Source organism: Anabas testudineus, chromosome 9 (genome assembly GCF_900324465.2).
Source record: "Anabas testudineus chromosome 9, fAnaTes1.2, whole genome shotgun sequence".
Taxonomy (NCBI): Eukaryota; Metazoa; Chordata; class Actinopteri; order Anabantiformes; family Anabantidae; genus Anabas; species Anabas testudineus.
The window spans coordinates 28355118-28372304 of NC_046618.1; the positions used below are offsets into that span (position 1 = coordinate 28355118).

At 43.7% G+C, this 17187-nt stretch overlaps 1 protein-coding gene across 4 annotated transcripts in view; it reads left to right on the forward strand.

Moving 5' to 3' along the window:
• arap3 (ArfGAP with RhoGAP domain, ankyrin repeat and PH domain 3) overlaps window positions 1-17187 on the forward strand; it is a 42340-nt gene that overhangs the window by 15513 nt on the left and 9640 nt on the right. For all 4 annotated transcript variants that reach the window (XM_026342679.2, XM_026342678.2, XM_026342677.2 and 1 more), the window contains 16 exons: window positions 10-209; window positions 1034-1119; window positions 1373-1555; window positions 2046-2178; window positions 2606-2710; window positions 5370-5526; window positions 5604-5706; window positions 7395-7593; window positions 7679-7742; window positions 7825-7988; window positions 8603-8815; window positions 9419-9524; window positions 9604-9751; window positions 9895-9963; window positions 12603-12677; window positions 12867-12984. In XM_026342679.2, the coding sequence (XP_026198464.1) occupies window positions 10-209; window positions 1034-1119; window positions 1373-1555; window positions 2046-2178; window positions 2606-2710; window positions 5370-5526; window positions 5604-5706; window positions 7395-7593; window positions 7679-7742; window positions 7825-7988; window positions 8603-8815; window positions 9419-9524; window positions 9604-9751; window positions 9895-9963; window positions 12603-12677; window positions 12867-12984 (2123 nt within the window). The remainder of the gene's footprint in view (window positions 1-9; window positions 210-1033; window positions 1120-1372; window positions 1556-2045; window positions 2179-2605; window positions 2711-5369; window positions 5527-5603; window positions 5707-7394; window positions 7594-7678; window positions 7743-7824; window positions 7989-8602; window positions 8816-9418; window positions 9525-9603; window positions 9752-9894; window positions 9964-12602; window positions 12678-12866; window positions 12985-17187) is intronic.

The following is a 17187-nucleotide window of genomic DNA, read 5'->3' on the forward strand; positions in this document are numbered from 1 at the left end:
GTGCCTCAGCTTCACAGCAGACTCAGATCGGGAGAAGCGGGACTGGATGGAGGCCCTGCAGGAATCGATCGCGGAGACTCTGTCCGATTATGAGGTGGCAGAGAAGATCTGGTCCAACCGATCCAACAGGACGTGTGCCGACTGCAAGACCACGAACCCAGACTGGGCCTCAATCAACCTGTGTGTGGTCATCTGCAAGAACTGTGCAGGTAGGAGCCTTATTGTGTGGATCAGGTCACATCATAAAACATCAATACACAAAGTTCATACAGCAATGATCCATGTGCTGAAGTCTGCTGATGATGGAGCACTGTACAGGGAACAGCTGTGTCCATTCGTGATAGTTGGGGGTGGCTGTGGCTCATTAGGTAGAGCAGTTGTCTGCCAATCATAGGATCTATGTCACATGCCAAAGTGTCCTTGGGCAAGATACTGAACCCCAAGTTGCCCCGGTGAGTCAGATCAGCTGCATAGCAGATCTGCCATCAGTGTGGGAGTGTGTGTGTGCTTGTGTGTGTGAACGGGTGAATGAGATGCAGTTTAAGTGCTTTGTGTACCAGTTAGGTAGAAAAGCTCTATATAAGTGCAGAAAATTTACCATTTACCATTTGATAGTCACAACAGGGTCCACACTGTATTCATGATTCATTTATGCTATAACAGCAGTTTCCTTCTTTCAAATCAAGGACAGTGCGTCTCTTTTCTTTCTTAGCATTAGCTACAAATTTGTTGATTTATGCTAATTTGCCTGTTAACACAACAACCAGCACAGTACCCTCCCAAACCCTGCAGCTTAACAACAACCAACTACTATCACCATAGCAACCACCTGCAACTATTACATGAGGTGTGATGATAGAGCATCAGATTCAGGTTCAGGTCTGGGCTCTGGCTGGACCACTCAGTGACATTCAGATGAACCGTCAACCAACATGAGACTTTTGTGTGAATCCATGAATTTTTATTTTAATAAGTGTCTTCACAACTCTGTGTGTGTGTGTGTGTGTGTGTGTGTGTGTGTGTGTGTGTGCAGGGCAGCACCGAAGTCTGGGGACAATGGTCTCCAAAGTCCAGAGCCTGAAACTGGATACCAGCGTATGGAGCAATGAGATAGTCCAGGTGAGACCAGAACTCATTATATGATCCATGACCAGAATAACACATTAGGGGTTCCCAGACTCTGAACTGAGGCCCCTGAGAGTCTGTTTGGCCCCAGTAGTCGTCTCTGGTCCCCCACAGTGGAGAACTGTACTTACATGCGGTACCTCTGGCTCTGAGGTGACGAACATGCGGGAGACGAGTCAACACAGAACAGTTTGGTTTCAAACCTGATCCTGAACCTGGACCTGCTCTGTGTGTGTGTCTGTGTCAGTTGTTCATCATGCTGGGGAACGACCGGGCCAATGACTTCTGGGCGGCTCGTCTGTCGGTGTCGGAGGAACTGGACTGTGACGCGTCTCCTGAGCAGAGGAGAGAGTTCATCAGTCAAAAATACAGAGAGGGACGATTCCGTCTCCCCCACCCGGCTTTCAGCAGCCAGGAAGAGCTGCTCAAGGTCTGAACCAGTTCCGGATCGCTGCACGTGGCCGACTAACGCCGTGCTAACACCACATGTAAAAAAGATCACGTGACAGCAGCTTTACAAAATGCTTGTTGTGTTTCACACGTTTCGTTTTGTTTACATACATGTGAAGAAGGAATACTCATATTACATACTCATTACATGTAGTAAAAAGTACTTTACTTCAAATCAGTTTAAAAAAACATGTGAAACACACACAGACTCCTGTTACTAACATAAACATACTAACTAACAGACTGGCTGACTCTTTAATCAGCGGATATGTGCAGTGGGATCTACAGCACATGTTTTGGTCTCTAGCTGCACTTTGGACACTGGATTTAGGGAGACTGGGTTCAAGCAGACTGGATTCAAGAAGACTGGGTTAAAGCACACTGGGTTCAAGAAGACTGGGTTCAGGGAGGCTGGTTTCAGAAAGACTGGGTTCAGTTTCAAAATAAAAGGACTTGTTTCTCTCCAACAGGTTTTATGTTCGGCCGTCTCCGAACAGACTCTTCTGAAAACTGTCACTAACATTTTCTCAGAGGTGGAGTCGGCTCGACTCGCCGACGACTCCAATGGCTGCCGGCATCCCCGTGACCATGTCACCAACTCAGGTAAGGTCTCCACTGTACTGGGCTGACACCACATCATGTCTATACTGGACTCTACTGGACCCCACAGTCGGTGCAGCAGAGATCGGGCCTGAGACCGAAGTAGAACCTCGTGTTTGTCTCTGGTTTGCTGTGAAATAATAAGATCAGGTTTATGAATCTCAAGCAAGCTGATAAATGCTGAAGGGTCATCCAGATCCAGGTCCAGACAGACAGACAGACAGACAGACAGACAGATAGAAAGACAGGCAGACAGATTGAGAGAGAGATAGAGAGAGATAGAGAGAGAGAGAGACAGACAGAAAGACAGACAGAGAGAGACAGATAGAGAGAGAGAGAGAGACAGACAGACAGACAGACAGACAGGAGGGCAGACAGACCTTTAGTAGGTCTTTCTTGAGTTGAAATCTTGCCTCTGTTCTGCCGTCAGATCCCAGCGTGTACGACGAGATCATGCAGTCTGTTCTTCACTCCGGTTTCCTCTACAAGTCTGGACCAGTCCACAGAGGAACCCTGTCTAGAAAAACTCGAGAAGGTAGGAGGAGGACTGGGGGAGGCTTAGTGACAGAGCTGCTTCTCTAAATCACAAATTATCAGCAACAGTTTCAGAATCTGAAATAGCACAGTTCCAAATGTCCGATTCTAGACCGGTCTCTAAAGGGACTTTCAGTCAGGGAGAACACCTGTCATGCCATCAAGCGGCAGAGAAGGCAGGGTTTGTTCAAACCTCAACAGAAGTCATCTCAAGGCACTTTACAGTGTTTAAGACCTTACAAATAGAAATGTATACAGAATTAGACTCCTCAAGGATGTCTTACCTTTGATCAGCACGTCCATATCAGATCAGATCAATCTGTCTTTACAAATAGGCTACGTACCACAGGCTTTTAAGGTTGCTGTAGTCAAGCCCCTACTCAAAAAGCCTACTCTGGACTCAGGGGTCTTAGCGAATTATAGACCAATATCCAATCTGCCCTTTATCTCTAAAATCCTTGAAAAGATAGTTTCTAAGCAATTGTACGACCACCTACGTAGCAATAACTTGTATGAAGATTTCCAGTCAGGATTTAGAGTACATCATAGTACAGAAACAGCACTGGTAAAGGTCACTAATGATCTTCTATTAGCATCAGACAATGGTCTACTCTCTATACTCGTCTTGTTAGATCTTAGTGCTGCATTCGACACTATAGATCACAACATTTTATTACACAGACTGGAACATGTCATTGGAATCAAAGGAACAGCACTAGAGTGGTTTAAATCGTATCTATCGGATAGATTTCAGTTTGTACACGTTAATGATGAGTCTTCCATGCACAGCAAAGTCAGCTATGGAGTTCCACAGGGATCTGTGCTTGGACCGATTCTTTTCACGTTATATATGTCCCCTTTAGGCAATATTATTAGGAAACACTCTATAAATTTCCATTGTTATGCAGATGATACCCAGCTATATTTATCTATGAAACCAGGAGAAACTAATCAATTAGTCAAACTTCAGGAATGCTTAAAAGACATAAAGGCCTGGATGACCTCCAATTTCCTTCTCCTAAATCCGGACAAGACAGAGGTTATACTGTTTGGGCCTAAAAATCTCAGAGACACTATGTCTAAACACATTCTCACCATTGATGACTTAGTTCTGGCCTCAAGTAATACTGTAAGAAACCTCGGAGTTATCTTTGATCAGGATATCTCCTTCACTTCATACATAAAAGAAATCTCTAGAACTGCCTTTTTTCACCTAAGAAACATTGCTAAAATTAGGAGCATCCTGTCCCAAAGTGATGCTGAAAAACTAGTCCATGCATTTGTTACTTCCAGGCTGGACTATTGTAATTCATTATTAATAGGATGTCCCAATAACTCATTAAAGAGCCTCCAGTTAATCCAAAATGCTGCAGCCAGAGTTCTGACTGGAATTAGCAAGAGAGATCATATTTCTCCAACGTTAGCTTCTCTCCATTGGCTCCCTGTTAAATCCAGAATTGAATTTAAAATTCTTCTCCTAACTTATAAATCCCTTAATAATCAGGCTCCATCTTATCTTAAAGACCTCATAGTTCCTTATCTTCCAAGCAGAACTCTCCGTTCTCAGACTGCAGGTTTACTTGTGGTTCCTAGAGTTTCCAAATGTAGAATGGGAGGCAGAGCCTTTAGCTACCAAGTCCCTCTCCTGTGGAACCAGCTCCCAGTTCAGGTTCGGGAGGCAGACACCGTCTCTACATTTAAGACTAGACTTAAAACTTTCCTTTTTTATAAAGCTTATAGTTAGAGATGGATCAGGTGACTCTGAACCATCTCTTAGTTATGCTGATATAGGTTATTCTGCTGGGGGACCTCTACTGATAAACTGAGCTCCTCTCCTCTCTCCTTTCTCCTGTATCAATGCAAATGCCACCATTGCATGTCATTAACTTTGTGTCTTCTCTCTCTTTTAGTTGTGTTTCCTCCTCTCTGTCTCCCTCTCTCTGTACTTTTCTGCAGGTATCCTCGGCCTGGAGCTGTACATCTCCAGAATCCAGTTCATCTGCCCAATGTTCTTGATGCCTGTTGTTGTCTTTATTGCCTGCTGTTCTTTTCTCTCTTCTCTTTCCACTCACCCCAACCGGTCGAGGCAGATGGCCGCCCACTATGAGCCTGGTTCTGCTGGAGGTTTCTTCCTCTAAAGGGAGTTTTTCCTCTCCACTGTTGCCTAAAGCTTGCTCAAATGGGATTGTTGGGTTTTCTCTATAATTTTTTGTATAAATATTTTCTGTAAGGTCTTAAACCTTACACTGTAAAGTGCCTTGAGATAACTATTACAGAAAACAGCAAATTGTTTAAAGGAGTCCTGAATCCTGAAGCTCATTCCTCAATCAAGGGACCACTAAGCTGAAAATCTCTGTTGGGATCTGTTTCTGTTTAGTTTTGGCTCCAGCACCGTATGTTGTCTGAGCTCAGTGGGCTGGATAGGGTTGGACTGTGCAGCTGGTCCTCCTATCAGTAGAACATCACAGTGGTGGAGGTGTAACACTCGGAGATGAAGGGTCTGATTGTTCTGCTGCAGTAGAGGGAGACCCTGCTGCCTGAAGGTGGAGGAGGCGTAGTCAGCATCAGCAGACCTGCTCTAATTTGTAGCATCTGTTATGTCAACAGTCTCGTTACCTGAATGTAACAGGTGTGAAGACCTCTGTACTACTGTCTTTCAGACTTCCAGAAGTTCTGGTGTTCGTTGGCTCAGTCTCTGCTTTTCTACGAGTCCGATCGATCCGCTGATCCCTGCCTGCAGATCAGTGTTAAAGACATTGTGTGTCTGGGAGTCAATCGCCCCGACTCATCCAACAACAACAACGGCTTCATCGACAGGTTATATCCCGGAGAATGTGCATCTTCATACGGACTGAATATTAAATATGTGCTGAATTTGCCCTCGTGTTCCTCAGGTTCCGCTACACCTTCGAGTTGTATTTGACTTCAGAGAAACTTTATCAGTTTGGTTTGGAGACGGCCGACGATCTGCACAGCTGGACCAAAGCCATCGGGAAGGTGAGAGCTGCTTCAGTTCAGAAAAAAATAATAACTCGCACTGTGTATTTGTACTTTGTTTGGTACTATTATATAGCTTGTAGCTACTATTATTATTTTTGTTTTATCATTTCTCAACTGGTATCAATTAAAGAATTTCTGCTTTTTTCTATTTTGGTCTTAAAACTTTTAAATTCTCAAAATCACAAATTTTGTCCCAAAATATTTTTGTAATTTTTCATTTGAACTGTTTTGATGGAGTTTTAGTGCCACTGTAAAACTGTAATAGTAAAATTCTGTGATTAAAGTTGAGTGTAAACGCTAACTCTAACACATTAGCGTTTAATATAGAAATTTCAATTCAATTCAGTTTTATTTGTATAGCGCCAATTCATAAAGTCACCTCAAGGCACTTTACAGTGTTTGAGGTAAACAATCCCATTTAAGCAAGCTTTAGGCAACAGTGGGGAGGAAAAACTCCCTTTAGATGAAGAAACCTCCCGCAGAACCAGCCTCATAGTGGGCCATCTGCCTCGACTGGTTGGGGTGAGTGGAAATCTATCTGATAGATATGATTTAAACCACTCTAGTGCTGTTTTATTGATCCCAACGACATGTTCCAGTCTGTGTAATAAAATGTTGTGATCTATAGCAAATGCAGCACTAATATCGAACAAGACGAGTATAGAGAGTAGACCATGGTCTGATGCTAATAGAAGATCATTAGTGACCTTTACCAGTGCTGTTTCTGTACTATGATGTACTCTAAATCCTGACTGGAAATCTTTAAACAAGTTATTGCTGTGCAGGTGGTTGTATAATTGCTTAGAAACTATCTTTTCAAGAATTTTAGAGATAGAGGGCAGATTGGATATTGGTCTATAATTCGCTAAGACCCCTGAGTCCAGAGTAGGCTTTTTGAGCAGGGGCTTGACTACAGCAACCTTAAAAGCCTGTGGTACGTAGCCTATTTGTAAAGATAGATTGATCTGATCTAATATGGACATGCTGATCAAAGGTAAGACATCCTTGAGGAGTCTAGTCGGGATGGGATCTAAGAGACATGTTGATGGTTTAGAGGAATTAATTACTGAAATTAATTCAGAATGATCTACAGGGAGGAAGCAGTCTAAGTACGAGCGTGGTCTTACAAATAAATCTAGAGTTGTTGTACAGTCCATGCTATATGCAGGGAGGATCTGATCAATTTTTTCTCCAATAGTTATGATTTTATTTGTAAAGAAATTCATGAAGTCATTGCTGCTTAGAGTTGACGGAATACTAGGCTCAACAGAGCTATGATTCCCAGAAACCTGGGGTTGTTCTTATTTGCCTCTATTAATGAGGAGTAATATGTGGTTCTAGCTTTATAGAGGGCTTTTTTATATATTATTAAACTATCTTTCCAGGCTAGGCAATATTCATCTGAATTTGTGGAACGCCACCTCCAGCTTCCGTGATCTCTGCTTTAAGCTACGGATTTGTGAATGAACCTTAATCATACAGAAATGTTCCTTACAATGTTGGAAATCTTGATTTAAAAGTTGAACAAAAACAAAATATAAAGTTTAATCAGTATTATGAATTTTTCTGTAAAGTTTATGAAAACATGGAAATTACACTGAATGTTTTTTATTTTTTTATTTTGTGTGATATTTATATATCTTTCACTGACCATGTTATGTTCCTGTCACGGTCTTCATTGGCAGGCTGCAACTCCACTTAGCTGCCACTGTTTGCTGACCCGCGAGTTTGAGCGGGTCGGGCTGCTGCGGTACCGAGCCATGCTGGACCCTCAGCAGTGGAAAGAGGCCTTCTTTGTCCTGCAGAAGTCCAACCTCTTCATCTGTCCTCGAAACGATGGAGCAGCAGAGGACATCATCAACCTGAACCGCCTGCAGGAGCTAAGTCAGTCCTGGTCCTGGTCTGCAGATGTACCATGTGGGACCGATGGATTCTGGTTTAGATTCATCTGTGTGTCTTTGTGTTGCAGGTGTCACCTCAGAGAACGAGAACCATGAGAAGAAAGACATCCTGGTTTTGGTGGAGAGAGGAAGGTGAGAGGAAAAGTTTCCTAGTCTTCTTGGTCCCAATTTAGTTTATGTTCCTCTTCATCCCTTTGTCTCCTGTCCTCGTCAGGACTGTCCACCTACAGGGGGTCTGTCGGACCGATTTCTCTCTGTGGTATTCCGACATCCAGCGAGCAGCCGGCGGTAAGGGAAACACTCTGAGAGAGCAGCAGCTGAGCAGGAATGACATCCCCATCATCGTGGATAGCTGCATCGCCTTTATCACTCAGTATGGTGAGGAAGAGGAAGAGGAAGGTGGTGTTAGGTTTAAAAGATGTCACCAAAGAAAAAGGTTTGATCTTCAGGACTCAACTGTGTGATAAGAAACAGAATTGTCACCATCCCTGCTAATTTTGTTTTTCCTGCACGTCTGCGAAAGGACAGTGTTTGGTTCTTTTAGTTTGATTCACCGTCACCCACTTTTCAGGTTAGTTAAAACTGATAAACAGAAACTTTATGATGCTCATGCATATTCACTGCACTTACCCTGCAGAAATAGGAGTAAAACAGATCAATGTTAGAGACGTTAGTGGAGGGAGAAACTATTTATCATCTGTAATATTTACACACAGCCAGTTCCAGAACTTATTCAAATCAGCACATCAGCGCTTTAAATGATAAGCAAACCTGTGAGAGAGAACCCTGTGCAGATAATTAGTCTCCTCACCTGACTGGCAGTTTCTTCACAAGCTAAGTAGACTGGAAGGAGGGACTCTGACCACTAAACTGGTCAGTGCAGACCTTAGAGCTTGTGTTCTAGACCAAACACCAAAAAACTGGGATCAGATGTTAAACTGACTTAAGTGCAGGTTGTTTCACCTGAGTGATGTTCTGGGCCTGCTCTGTAGGTCTGGGCCACGAAGGGATCTACAGGAAGAACGGGGCCAAATCCAGGATCAAGTTGCTGATGGAGGAGTTTCGTAAAGATGCCCGAAATGTCAAACTGCGCATTGGAGACCACTTCATTGAGGATGTGACAGACGTCCTAAAGAGGTTCTTCAGGGAACTCGACGACCCCATCTTCGTGGCAGACCTCCATCATCTGTGGCAGGAGGCCGCCAGTGAGTCTCTGCCCTCAGGGTTCAGGTTCTGAGCTCAGTCTGTCTGAAGCTGGACTTTTTTACAGTTTCTTTGCTGTTAGTGGAGTTATTGGATCAGCTCATTGTAACAACATTAAATTACCAATCGATAAAACCTGATCAGAAAACACTGATCTTTAGCTGTCTCTACTGACTGGAGCTTGGTGTTGTCTAAATCTGAGTTACAGTCCAGCACTTCTGTAACATTTTTGTAACATGTAACATTTCATCTTGTCAAGTGTGAAGCAGCTGCAGCAGTTTCACTGTTCTGCCTTTAGTCAGTTAAAGGACTACAGCACAGAGGAACCCTTCTGCACACTGGAAAAGGTTTTTCACTGTCCAGGAAATCTAAATCCTTCTGGTAACATACACCTCTGTAGGGAATCACGAGGAAAGAATTTTCTATTTAAAAGATTCAAACTTAAATTGAGGATGCACATTTGAAAACATTTGTGCACAGAACAGGAACTGTTGATTTCAGTTGCTAGTAGGTATTAACAGAGAACTGATCACAGCTCCTGTAGTCGGGGTACAGTTACCTACCTCCTAAATAACTTTGCACATAACTTTGAATTGAATTTTCAGAAGTTCCTCAGAAGAGTAGGAGGTTGGACTGCTACAAAGAAATCATCCGGACTCTTCCTCGAGTCAACAGGACGACTCTGGCCGCTCTCATCGGTCACTTGTACAGGTGAGCTCCTGCTGAAGCACCTGAGACTACACTAGTACTACCAGTGCTTGTACTGGATTAAGCCCTTTTTTCCTCCCAGGGTCCAGAAGTGTGCCGACCTGAACCAGATGTGCACCAAGAACCTGTCACTGCTTTTCGCTCCCAGTCTGTTCCAGACCGATGGGAAAGGAGAGCATGAGGTGAAGATTGTGGAGGATCTGATAGACAACTACCTGTACGTCTTCGATGTGAGTAAAACTGGGAGGTAACACTGTTAAAAACTGAGAGGTAACACTGTTAAAAATACTGTTACAACCTGAGAAGTAACACAATTAAAAAATTGAGGTAACACTGTTAAAAACTGGACAGACTGAAATTGTCTCTGTTTCAGATTGATGAGGAACATCAGACTCAGATTGAACTGGAAATCAGCCTCATCACCACCTGGAAGGATACACAGGTGAGTTCGCCAGTTAACTACTGGAGTCTTCAACTTCCTGTTTCTCATTATAAAGCTGCCAATTATCAGAGTAGGTTTCTCAGAGGTTTGTCACTGAGTGGGGAAAATCTTTTGTAAACATGGTTTCATGTTTCAACATTACATATCTGGAGAGATGGAAAACATGCACAATTTCAATAAATTTTTCAATAAGGATAAAGTTTGGTCCGTGACTTCGTCCCAGTTTTTAATTTTGGCCCACTGTCAATTTGAGTTTGACACCCCTGCTGTAGGTACATAGTCATAAATTATTGATGTATTAAAGAATGAGGTTATAGATATATATATTAGTAATAAATGCAGGTGCCTTCATTTACATTTACATTTAGTCATTTAGCAGACGCTTTTATCCAAAGCGACTTACAAGTGAGGATCAAGGCAAGCAAACAAAATCTAAGTCAAGAAGAAACAACATCAAAGCAAAGTGCTATCAAAAAAGTGTTTCTGTTTCAAGAGATGTGAGAGCGAATGGGTAGAAAAGTTTGTTTTTTTTTTTTTTTAAGTGCAAAGGAAGATGATGAAGAGTTCTGTTTTCAGCAGTGTTTTAAAGATTGAAAGTGAGGTGGCTGAGCGTGCAGAGATAGGCAGCTCATTCCACCATCGTGGGATCACTGAGCTGAACAGTTTTCCTTGGTGTCGACTGTGTGGTGCTGGTACCACCAGACGACGTTCCCTGGTTGAGCGCAGTGGACGGGACGAGATGTAGACCTGAATGATTGAATTGAGATAAGATGGAGCTGTGGAGTTAACCACTCTGTAGGCAAGAGACAGAGCTTTGAACTTGATCCTTGCAGCCACAGGAAGTCAGTGCAAAGATGTGAAGAGCTGTTTGACATGAGACCTTTTTGGTTGATAAAAAATGAGGCGTGCTGCTGCATTTTGAATCATCTGGAGGGGTTTGGTCAGCCATGAGAATGGATGATAGAGCCTAGAGAAGAAGTATAGATTGAAAAAAGAAGAGGACCAAGGACTGAGCCCTGTGGTACACCGGTGGAGAGGTTATTGTTGTTATTATTGTTATGTTGGTGCGATAGCTTGAAGAAGAGTAGAGGGGATTGGATCCAGAGAGCAGGTGGTCAGGCGATTGGAGAGGAGTGTTGTAAACGTGAAGTGAGATGCATCGTCAGGTTTAGTAAGCAGAATGTCATTGTCAGGAGGAGTGAACTGGGAGTTGATGGCTGCCACCTTGTCGTCAGCTGTGAGACAGGTGGGTGGTGGAGGTGGGGGTAGATAGAGTAGAGACTTGAAAGTTGAGAACAGCTTTCTGGTGTCTGTGTTGTTGCTGAGCTTGTCCTGGTAGTATTCAGTCTTCGCCCTGGTGACACTGTGAGAGAAAGATTGAAGCAAATCCTGATAATCAGTTAGAGCAGGTTGAGACTTGGATTTGCGCCACTTCCTCTCAGCACTCCTGAGCACCGTGTGTTGTTCACGCATCTGGTCAGTGAGCCACTAGTTGGAAGCTGAAGGACGAGCAGGTCTAATAGATATCTTGCAGAGACTATCCAAGCAGAATGAAAGAGTATCGCAGAGCCTGTCCGTGTCGTAGGTGGATAAAAACTTCGATGAGGGCGGCGGAATGTTTCCAATGCAGTGGAAGAATGAGATGGTGTAGAGATGAAGACTGTGAGCTGAATGAAGAAGTGATCCGACAAATGCAGAGGAGTGACAGAGATGTCGTCCACAGTGCAATTTCGGATCAGAACGAGGTCCAGGTTGTTGCCAGCTTTGTGAGTTGGAGGAGTGGAGACTAGTCTCAGGTCAAACGTGTTCAGAAGAGCGAGCATGTCAGATGCCTGTGGTTTGTCGAGGTGGATGTTGAGGTCTCCTAAGACGATGAGAGGAGTGCCATCTTCAGGGAATTGAGACAATAGCATATCCAGCTCGTCACAAAAGTCCCCCAGCCGGCCCGGTCGGTAGATCACAACGATGTGGGCTGTGATCGGTGCTGTAATCCTAACGGCATGATAATCTAATGAAGACAGATTACTAAAGTGTGCCAAGTGCCATAGAACTTCTTTTTAAAATAAAAAAAACTAAAAAATGCAGGACATGTCGATTTTTGTAAAAATTATCTGAGATTTTTTTTTAAATTAATTTTATTATTCTCTGCTGTTCTGCATATTCTGCCCTCCCTGGAAATCTTGGAAATCAACCACATCAAAATTTACAGCACATTTAAATCTCTACAACGGTATGACACGTTTCCCATCATCCTAGCGTGCCATGTTGTGCTAAAAAATTGCCTATTAGCTTGAGGTTAATTCATAGTTAATTTTCCCATTACCAAGCTAAAGGAGATTAACATCAGTAGTGATGTTATACAGTAGTGAGGGCTAAGCCCCTCTAAGGATGAAATCCTAGTTGGTAATAAGTTATTCAAAAAAGTAACTAACATATGGAAATACACAGGTTAGCAGTGTGTTGATACCAGTGACTACCTGCTCATTACTCTTGGCAGTAATTAGTTCAAAGTAATAATATAGTAATAATATAACATGTAGTAATAACTTTAGTAGCACCTTCAGGTTGGTGACACGTTAATTATCAGTTTCTTGGTTGCACTATTAAATCATTCTTAGATGACGAAGTTTTGTGTGCAGCTTTCTCAGGCCGGTGATCTGATCATTGAAGTTTATCTGGAGATGAAGATACCGGACTGCTGCATTACTCTCAAAGTAAGTTACCCAATATTACTTATTAATGCAGTATCACTGTAATATTATGGAATATTACACATTAATACTGTTGATACTCTAACTGTCATACCAATTAATATTTATTAGTACTCCTTAATATAAGTAATCATTAAAGTGACCAGGATGTAATGTTCAGGTATGACAGTTTATGACATTTGACCTCTGCAGGTGTCCCCCACCATGTGTGCTGAGGAGCTGACCAATCAGGTTCTGTACATGAGGAACGTCCCAGCTGGAGACAAAGACGTCTGGATGACTTTTGAGGCCATTGAGGACGGACAGCTGGGTGAGAAATCACCCAACACCTGGACGCACCTAGTTTGGGCTTCCTGGAGCATCTAGCCACAGGGGTTGCAAGCCAGTGACTTCTGTGCCGGTCCCAAGCCCAGATAAATAGAGAGGGTTGCGTCAGGAAGGGCATCCGGCGAAAAAATTGCCAAAATAACCATGCGAATCATGCATAAGACTTTCATACCGGATCGGTTGAGGCCCGGGTTAACAACGACCGCCACCAATGCTGTTAACCTAGAGGGTGTTGGTGAAAATTTGACTACTGTTGGTCGAAGAAAGAGGAGGGGCAGAAGGGTTTGTGGTCAGAGAGAGAAGGGAAAAGGCAGAAGCATAGTTTTGAGAATAGGGACTCTTAACATTGGCACAATGACAGGGTAAGGCAGAGAGCTGGCAGACCTGATGGAGAGAAGGAAGGTAGATGTTCTGTGTGTGCAGGAGACAATGTGGAAGGGCAGCAATGCACGTAGTATTGGAAGAGGATACAAACTGTTCTACCATGGTGTGGATAGGAAGAGAAATGGGGTATGAGTGATCCTGAAGGGGGAGTTTGTGAACAATGTCCTAGAGGTGAAAAGAGTCTCAGACAGGGTGATGAGCCTAAAGCTAGAAATTGAAGGGGTGAAGGTGAATGTAGTCAGTGGGTATGCTCCACAAGTTGGCTGTGAGTTAGAAGAGAAGGAGAGATTCTGGAGTGAGTTTGATGAGGCCATAGAGAGTATCCCCAGAGGAGAAAGAGTAGTTGTTGGAGCAGACTTCAATGGGCATGTTGGTGAGGGCAACAGAGGTGATGAGGAGGTGATGGGCAGGTTTGGTGTAAAGGAAAGTAATCTGGAAGGACAGATGGTGGTGGACTTTGCTAAGAAGTGGCTGTAGTCAACACTTAACTTCCAGAAGAGAGAGGAACACAGAGTAACATACAAGAGTGGAGGTAGGAGTACGCAGGTGGACTACATCCCATGTAGAGGAGGTCATTTGAGAGAGGTTAGTGAATGCAAAGTGGTGGTAGGAGAGAATGTAGCCAGACAGCACCGCATGGTGGTGTGGAAGATGACTCTGGAGGTCAGGAAGAAGAAGAGAGGGAGCTAAGTGGTGGAAGCTAAAGAATGAAGAAACTTGTGAGGAATTCAGGCAGAAGTCGAGACAGGTTCTGGGTGGTCAGAATGAGCTTCCAGATGACTGGGAAACTACAGAGGTTATCAGGGAAACAGGTAGGAAGGTGCTAGGTGTGTCATCTGGAAGGAGGAAAGAAGGTAAAGACACTTGGTGGTGGAATGAGGAAGTGCAGGAATGCGTCCAGAGGAAGAGGTTGGCTAAAATGAAGTGGGATGTAGAAAGGACTGAGGAAAGTAGACAGGAGTACAAGGAAGTGCAGCGCAGAGTGAAGAGGGAGGTGGCAAAGGCCAAACAGAAAGCTTACAATGAGCTGTATAACAGGTTAGACATGAAGGAAGGAGAGAAGGACTTGTACAGGCTAGCCAGACAGAGAGATAGAGATGGGAAGGATGTGCAACAGATAAGGGTGATTAAGGACAGAAATGTAAAGGTGTTAACAACCCAAGAGAGTGTGCAGAAAAGATGGAAGGAGTATTTTGAGGAGCTGATGAACGAGGAAAATGACAGGGAAAGAAGGGAGGAAGATGTGGATGTTGTGGAGCAGGAAATAGCAGAGATTGGAAAGGATGAGGTGTGGAAGGCTCTGAAAAGGATGAAGAGTGGAAAGGCTGTTGGTCCTGATGACGTACCTGTGGAGGTGTGGAAGTGCTTAGGAGAGGCAGCAGTGGAGTTTCTAACCAGTTTGTTCAATAGGATTCTAGAGAGTGAGAAGATGCCTGAGGAATGGAGGAGAAGCGTTCTGGTTCCGATCTTTAAGAACAAGGGTGACACGCAGAACTGCAGCAACTATAGAGGGATAAAGTTGATGAGCCACACAATGAAGCTGTGGGAAAGAGTAGTGGAAGCCAGGCTTGGAAGAAGGTGGAGATTTGTGAGCAGCAGTATGGTTTCATGCCCCTTAAGAGCACCACTCATGTCATTTTTGCTTTGAGAATGTTGATGGAAAAGTACAGAGAAGGTCAGAATGAGCTGCATTGTGTCTTTGTAGATTTAGAGAAGGCGTATGACAGGGTGCCGAGGGAGGAACTGTGGTTCTGTATGAGGTTGTCGGGAGTGGCAGAGAAGTACGTCAGAGTAGTCCAGGACATGTATGAGAGAAGTATGACGGTGGTGAGATGTGCTGTAGGTCAGACAGAGGAGTTCAAGGTGGAGGTGGGACTACACCAAGGATCAGCTTTGAGTCCCTTCTTGTTTGCTATGCTGATGGACAGGCTGACAGATGAGGTCAGACAGGAATCACCCTGGACAATGATGTTGTCCAGGGAGATTCCTAAGGAATGCGGATGACATTGTGATTTGCAGTGAGAGTAGAGAGCAGGTAGAGGAACAGCTGGAGAGGTGGAGGTTTCCTCTGGAAAGAAGAGGCATGAAAGTCAGTTGTAGTAAGACAGAATACATGTGTCTAAACGAGAGGGATCCTTAGCTCAGCAGCAGGACTCGTGAAGCTCGGCAAAAGTGTCAACAAGCTGAGCGCAGGTGGAAGAAGGATGGTCTGCAGGTCTCTTTTCAAATTCTAAAGGGTTGTTGGCGTCAGTATCAAAATACTGTTAAAGATGCTTAAAAAGAATACCTTTCAAACATTATTGCATCAAATCCACCAAAATCCACTTGTGTTATTTAAGACAATTGACTTTGTTTTAAACCCCACAACAAGAGGGTGCTGCCTGGAATCCTCTGCTGAAATGTGCAATAATTTCCTGCACTTTTTTACTGAGAAGGTTGTTGCCACAAGGGCCTCCATTTCAGCTCCTGCTGTTGACCCATCTGATTGTGCTCCTTGTTTGGCTGTGTTCGATACGCTTGAGCCGGTAACACTCTCACTTTTGGAGGAAGTGATGACCCACATCAAGCCATCAGGCTCCCCTCGAGATACTCTCCCTCCTCATTTTCTTAAAGAGGTTTTCCCTAGTATAGGGCAGTTGGTTTTGTCCATTATAAATGGCAGCCTGATTTCAGGTGTTGTCCCGGCAAATTTCAAACAGGCAGTGATACAACCCCTGCTTAAGAAACCAGGTCTTGACCACACTGAGTTGGCTAATTTTAGGCCCATCTCCAAGTTGCCTTTTATCTCTAAAATCCTGTTTATGTGCAGTTAAAAATCTTTTTTACTTGAGCAAAATCTTTTGGAGGTTTTTCAATCTGGTTTTAAAACCTTGCATAGCACAGAGTCAGCATTGCTAAAGGTTTTTAATGACATTCTCCTGGCAACTGATGCTGGTGATTTTGTGATCCTTGTTTTGCTGGATCTAACTGCTGCTTTTGATACTGTGGACCATAACATTTTATTATCTCGGCTGCAGTATCTGGTGGGCATTCATGGTGCCGCTTTGGAATGGTTTAGGTCCTATTTGGCGGACAGAACCATAAGTGTGAACCTTGCTGGTTCTGAATCATCTTCAGCTCCCCTGTTATATGGAGTTCCTCAAGGGTCAATTTTAGGGCCTCTGCTTTTTTCCCTTTACTTACTTCCTCTGGATTCCGTCCTAAGGAAGCATGGTATTTCTTTTCATTGTTATGCTGATGAGAGTCAAATCTACATGCCACTAAAGAAAGGTGATGACTTCTGCGTAAAATCACTTCTGTCTTGCATTGATGACATTAAGGAGTGGATGGCCATAAGTTTTTTTAAAGTTTAACGATGCAAAAACCGAGGTGATGTAGATCGGTCCAAATGGCCTCGGTAAACCCTCCCTGGTAGACCTTGGCCCTTTGGCACAGTTTGAGAAGCAGACTGTGTCAAACTTAGGTTTTAAGATGGACTGTGATTTTAAATTGGATCGTCAAATTAGTGCAGTTGTAAAGTCTGGCTTTTTCCACCTTAGGCAGCTGGCTAAAGTAAAACCTTTTGTAACACGGCAGCACTTTGAAACAGTAATCCATGCCTTTATTACATCTCGGCTGGATTACTGTAATGCACTGTATTTTGGTGTAAATCAATCCTCCATTGCACGTCTCCAACTGGTCCAAAGCTGCTGCTCGTCTCATGGTTGGGGCACGAAAAAGGGAGCTCCTCCTGACAGTACCGAAGTCAAGGCGGAAGCCTAGAGGGGACAGAGCTTTTGCCGTTGCAGCACCCAAATTATGG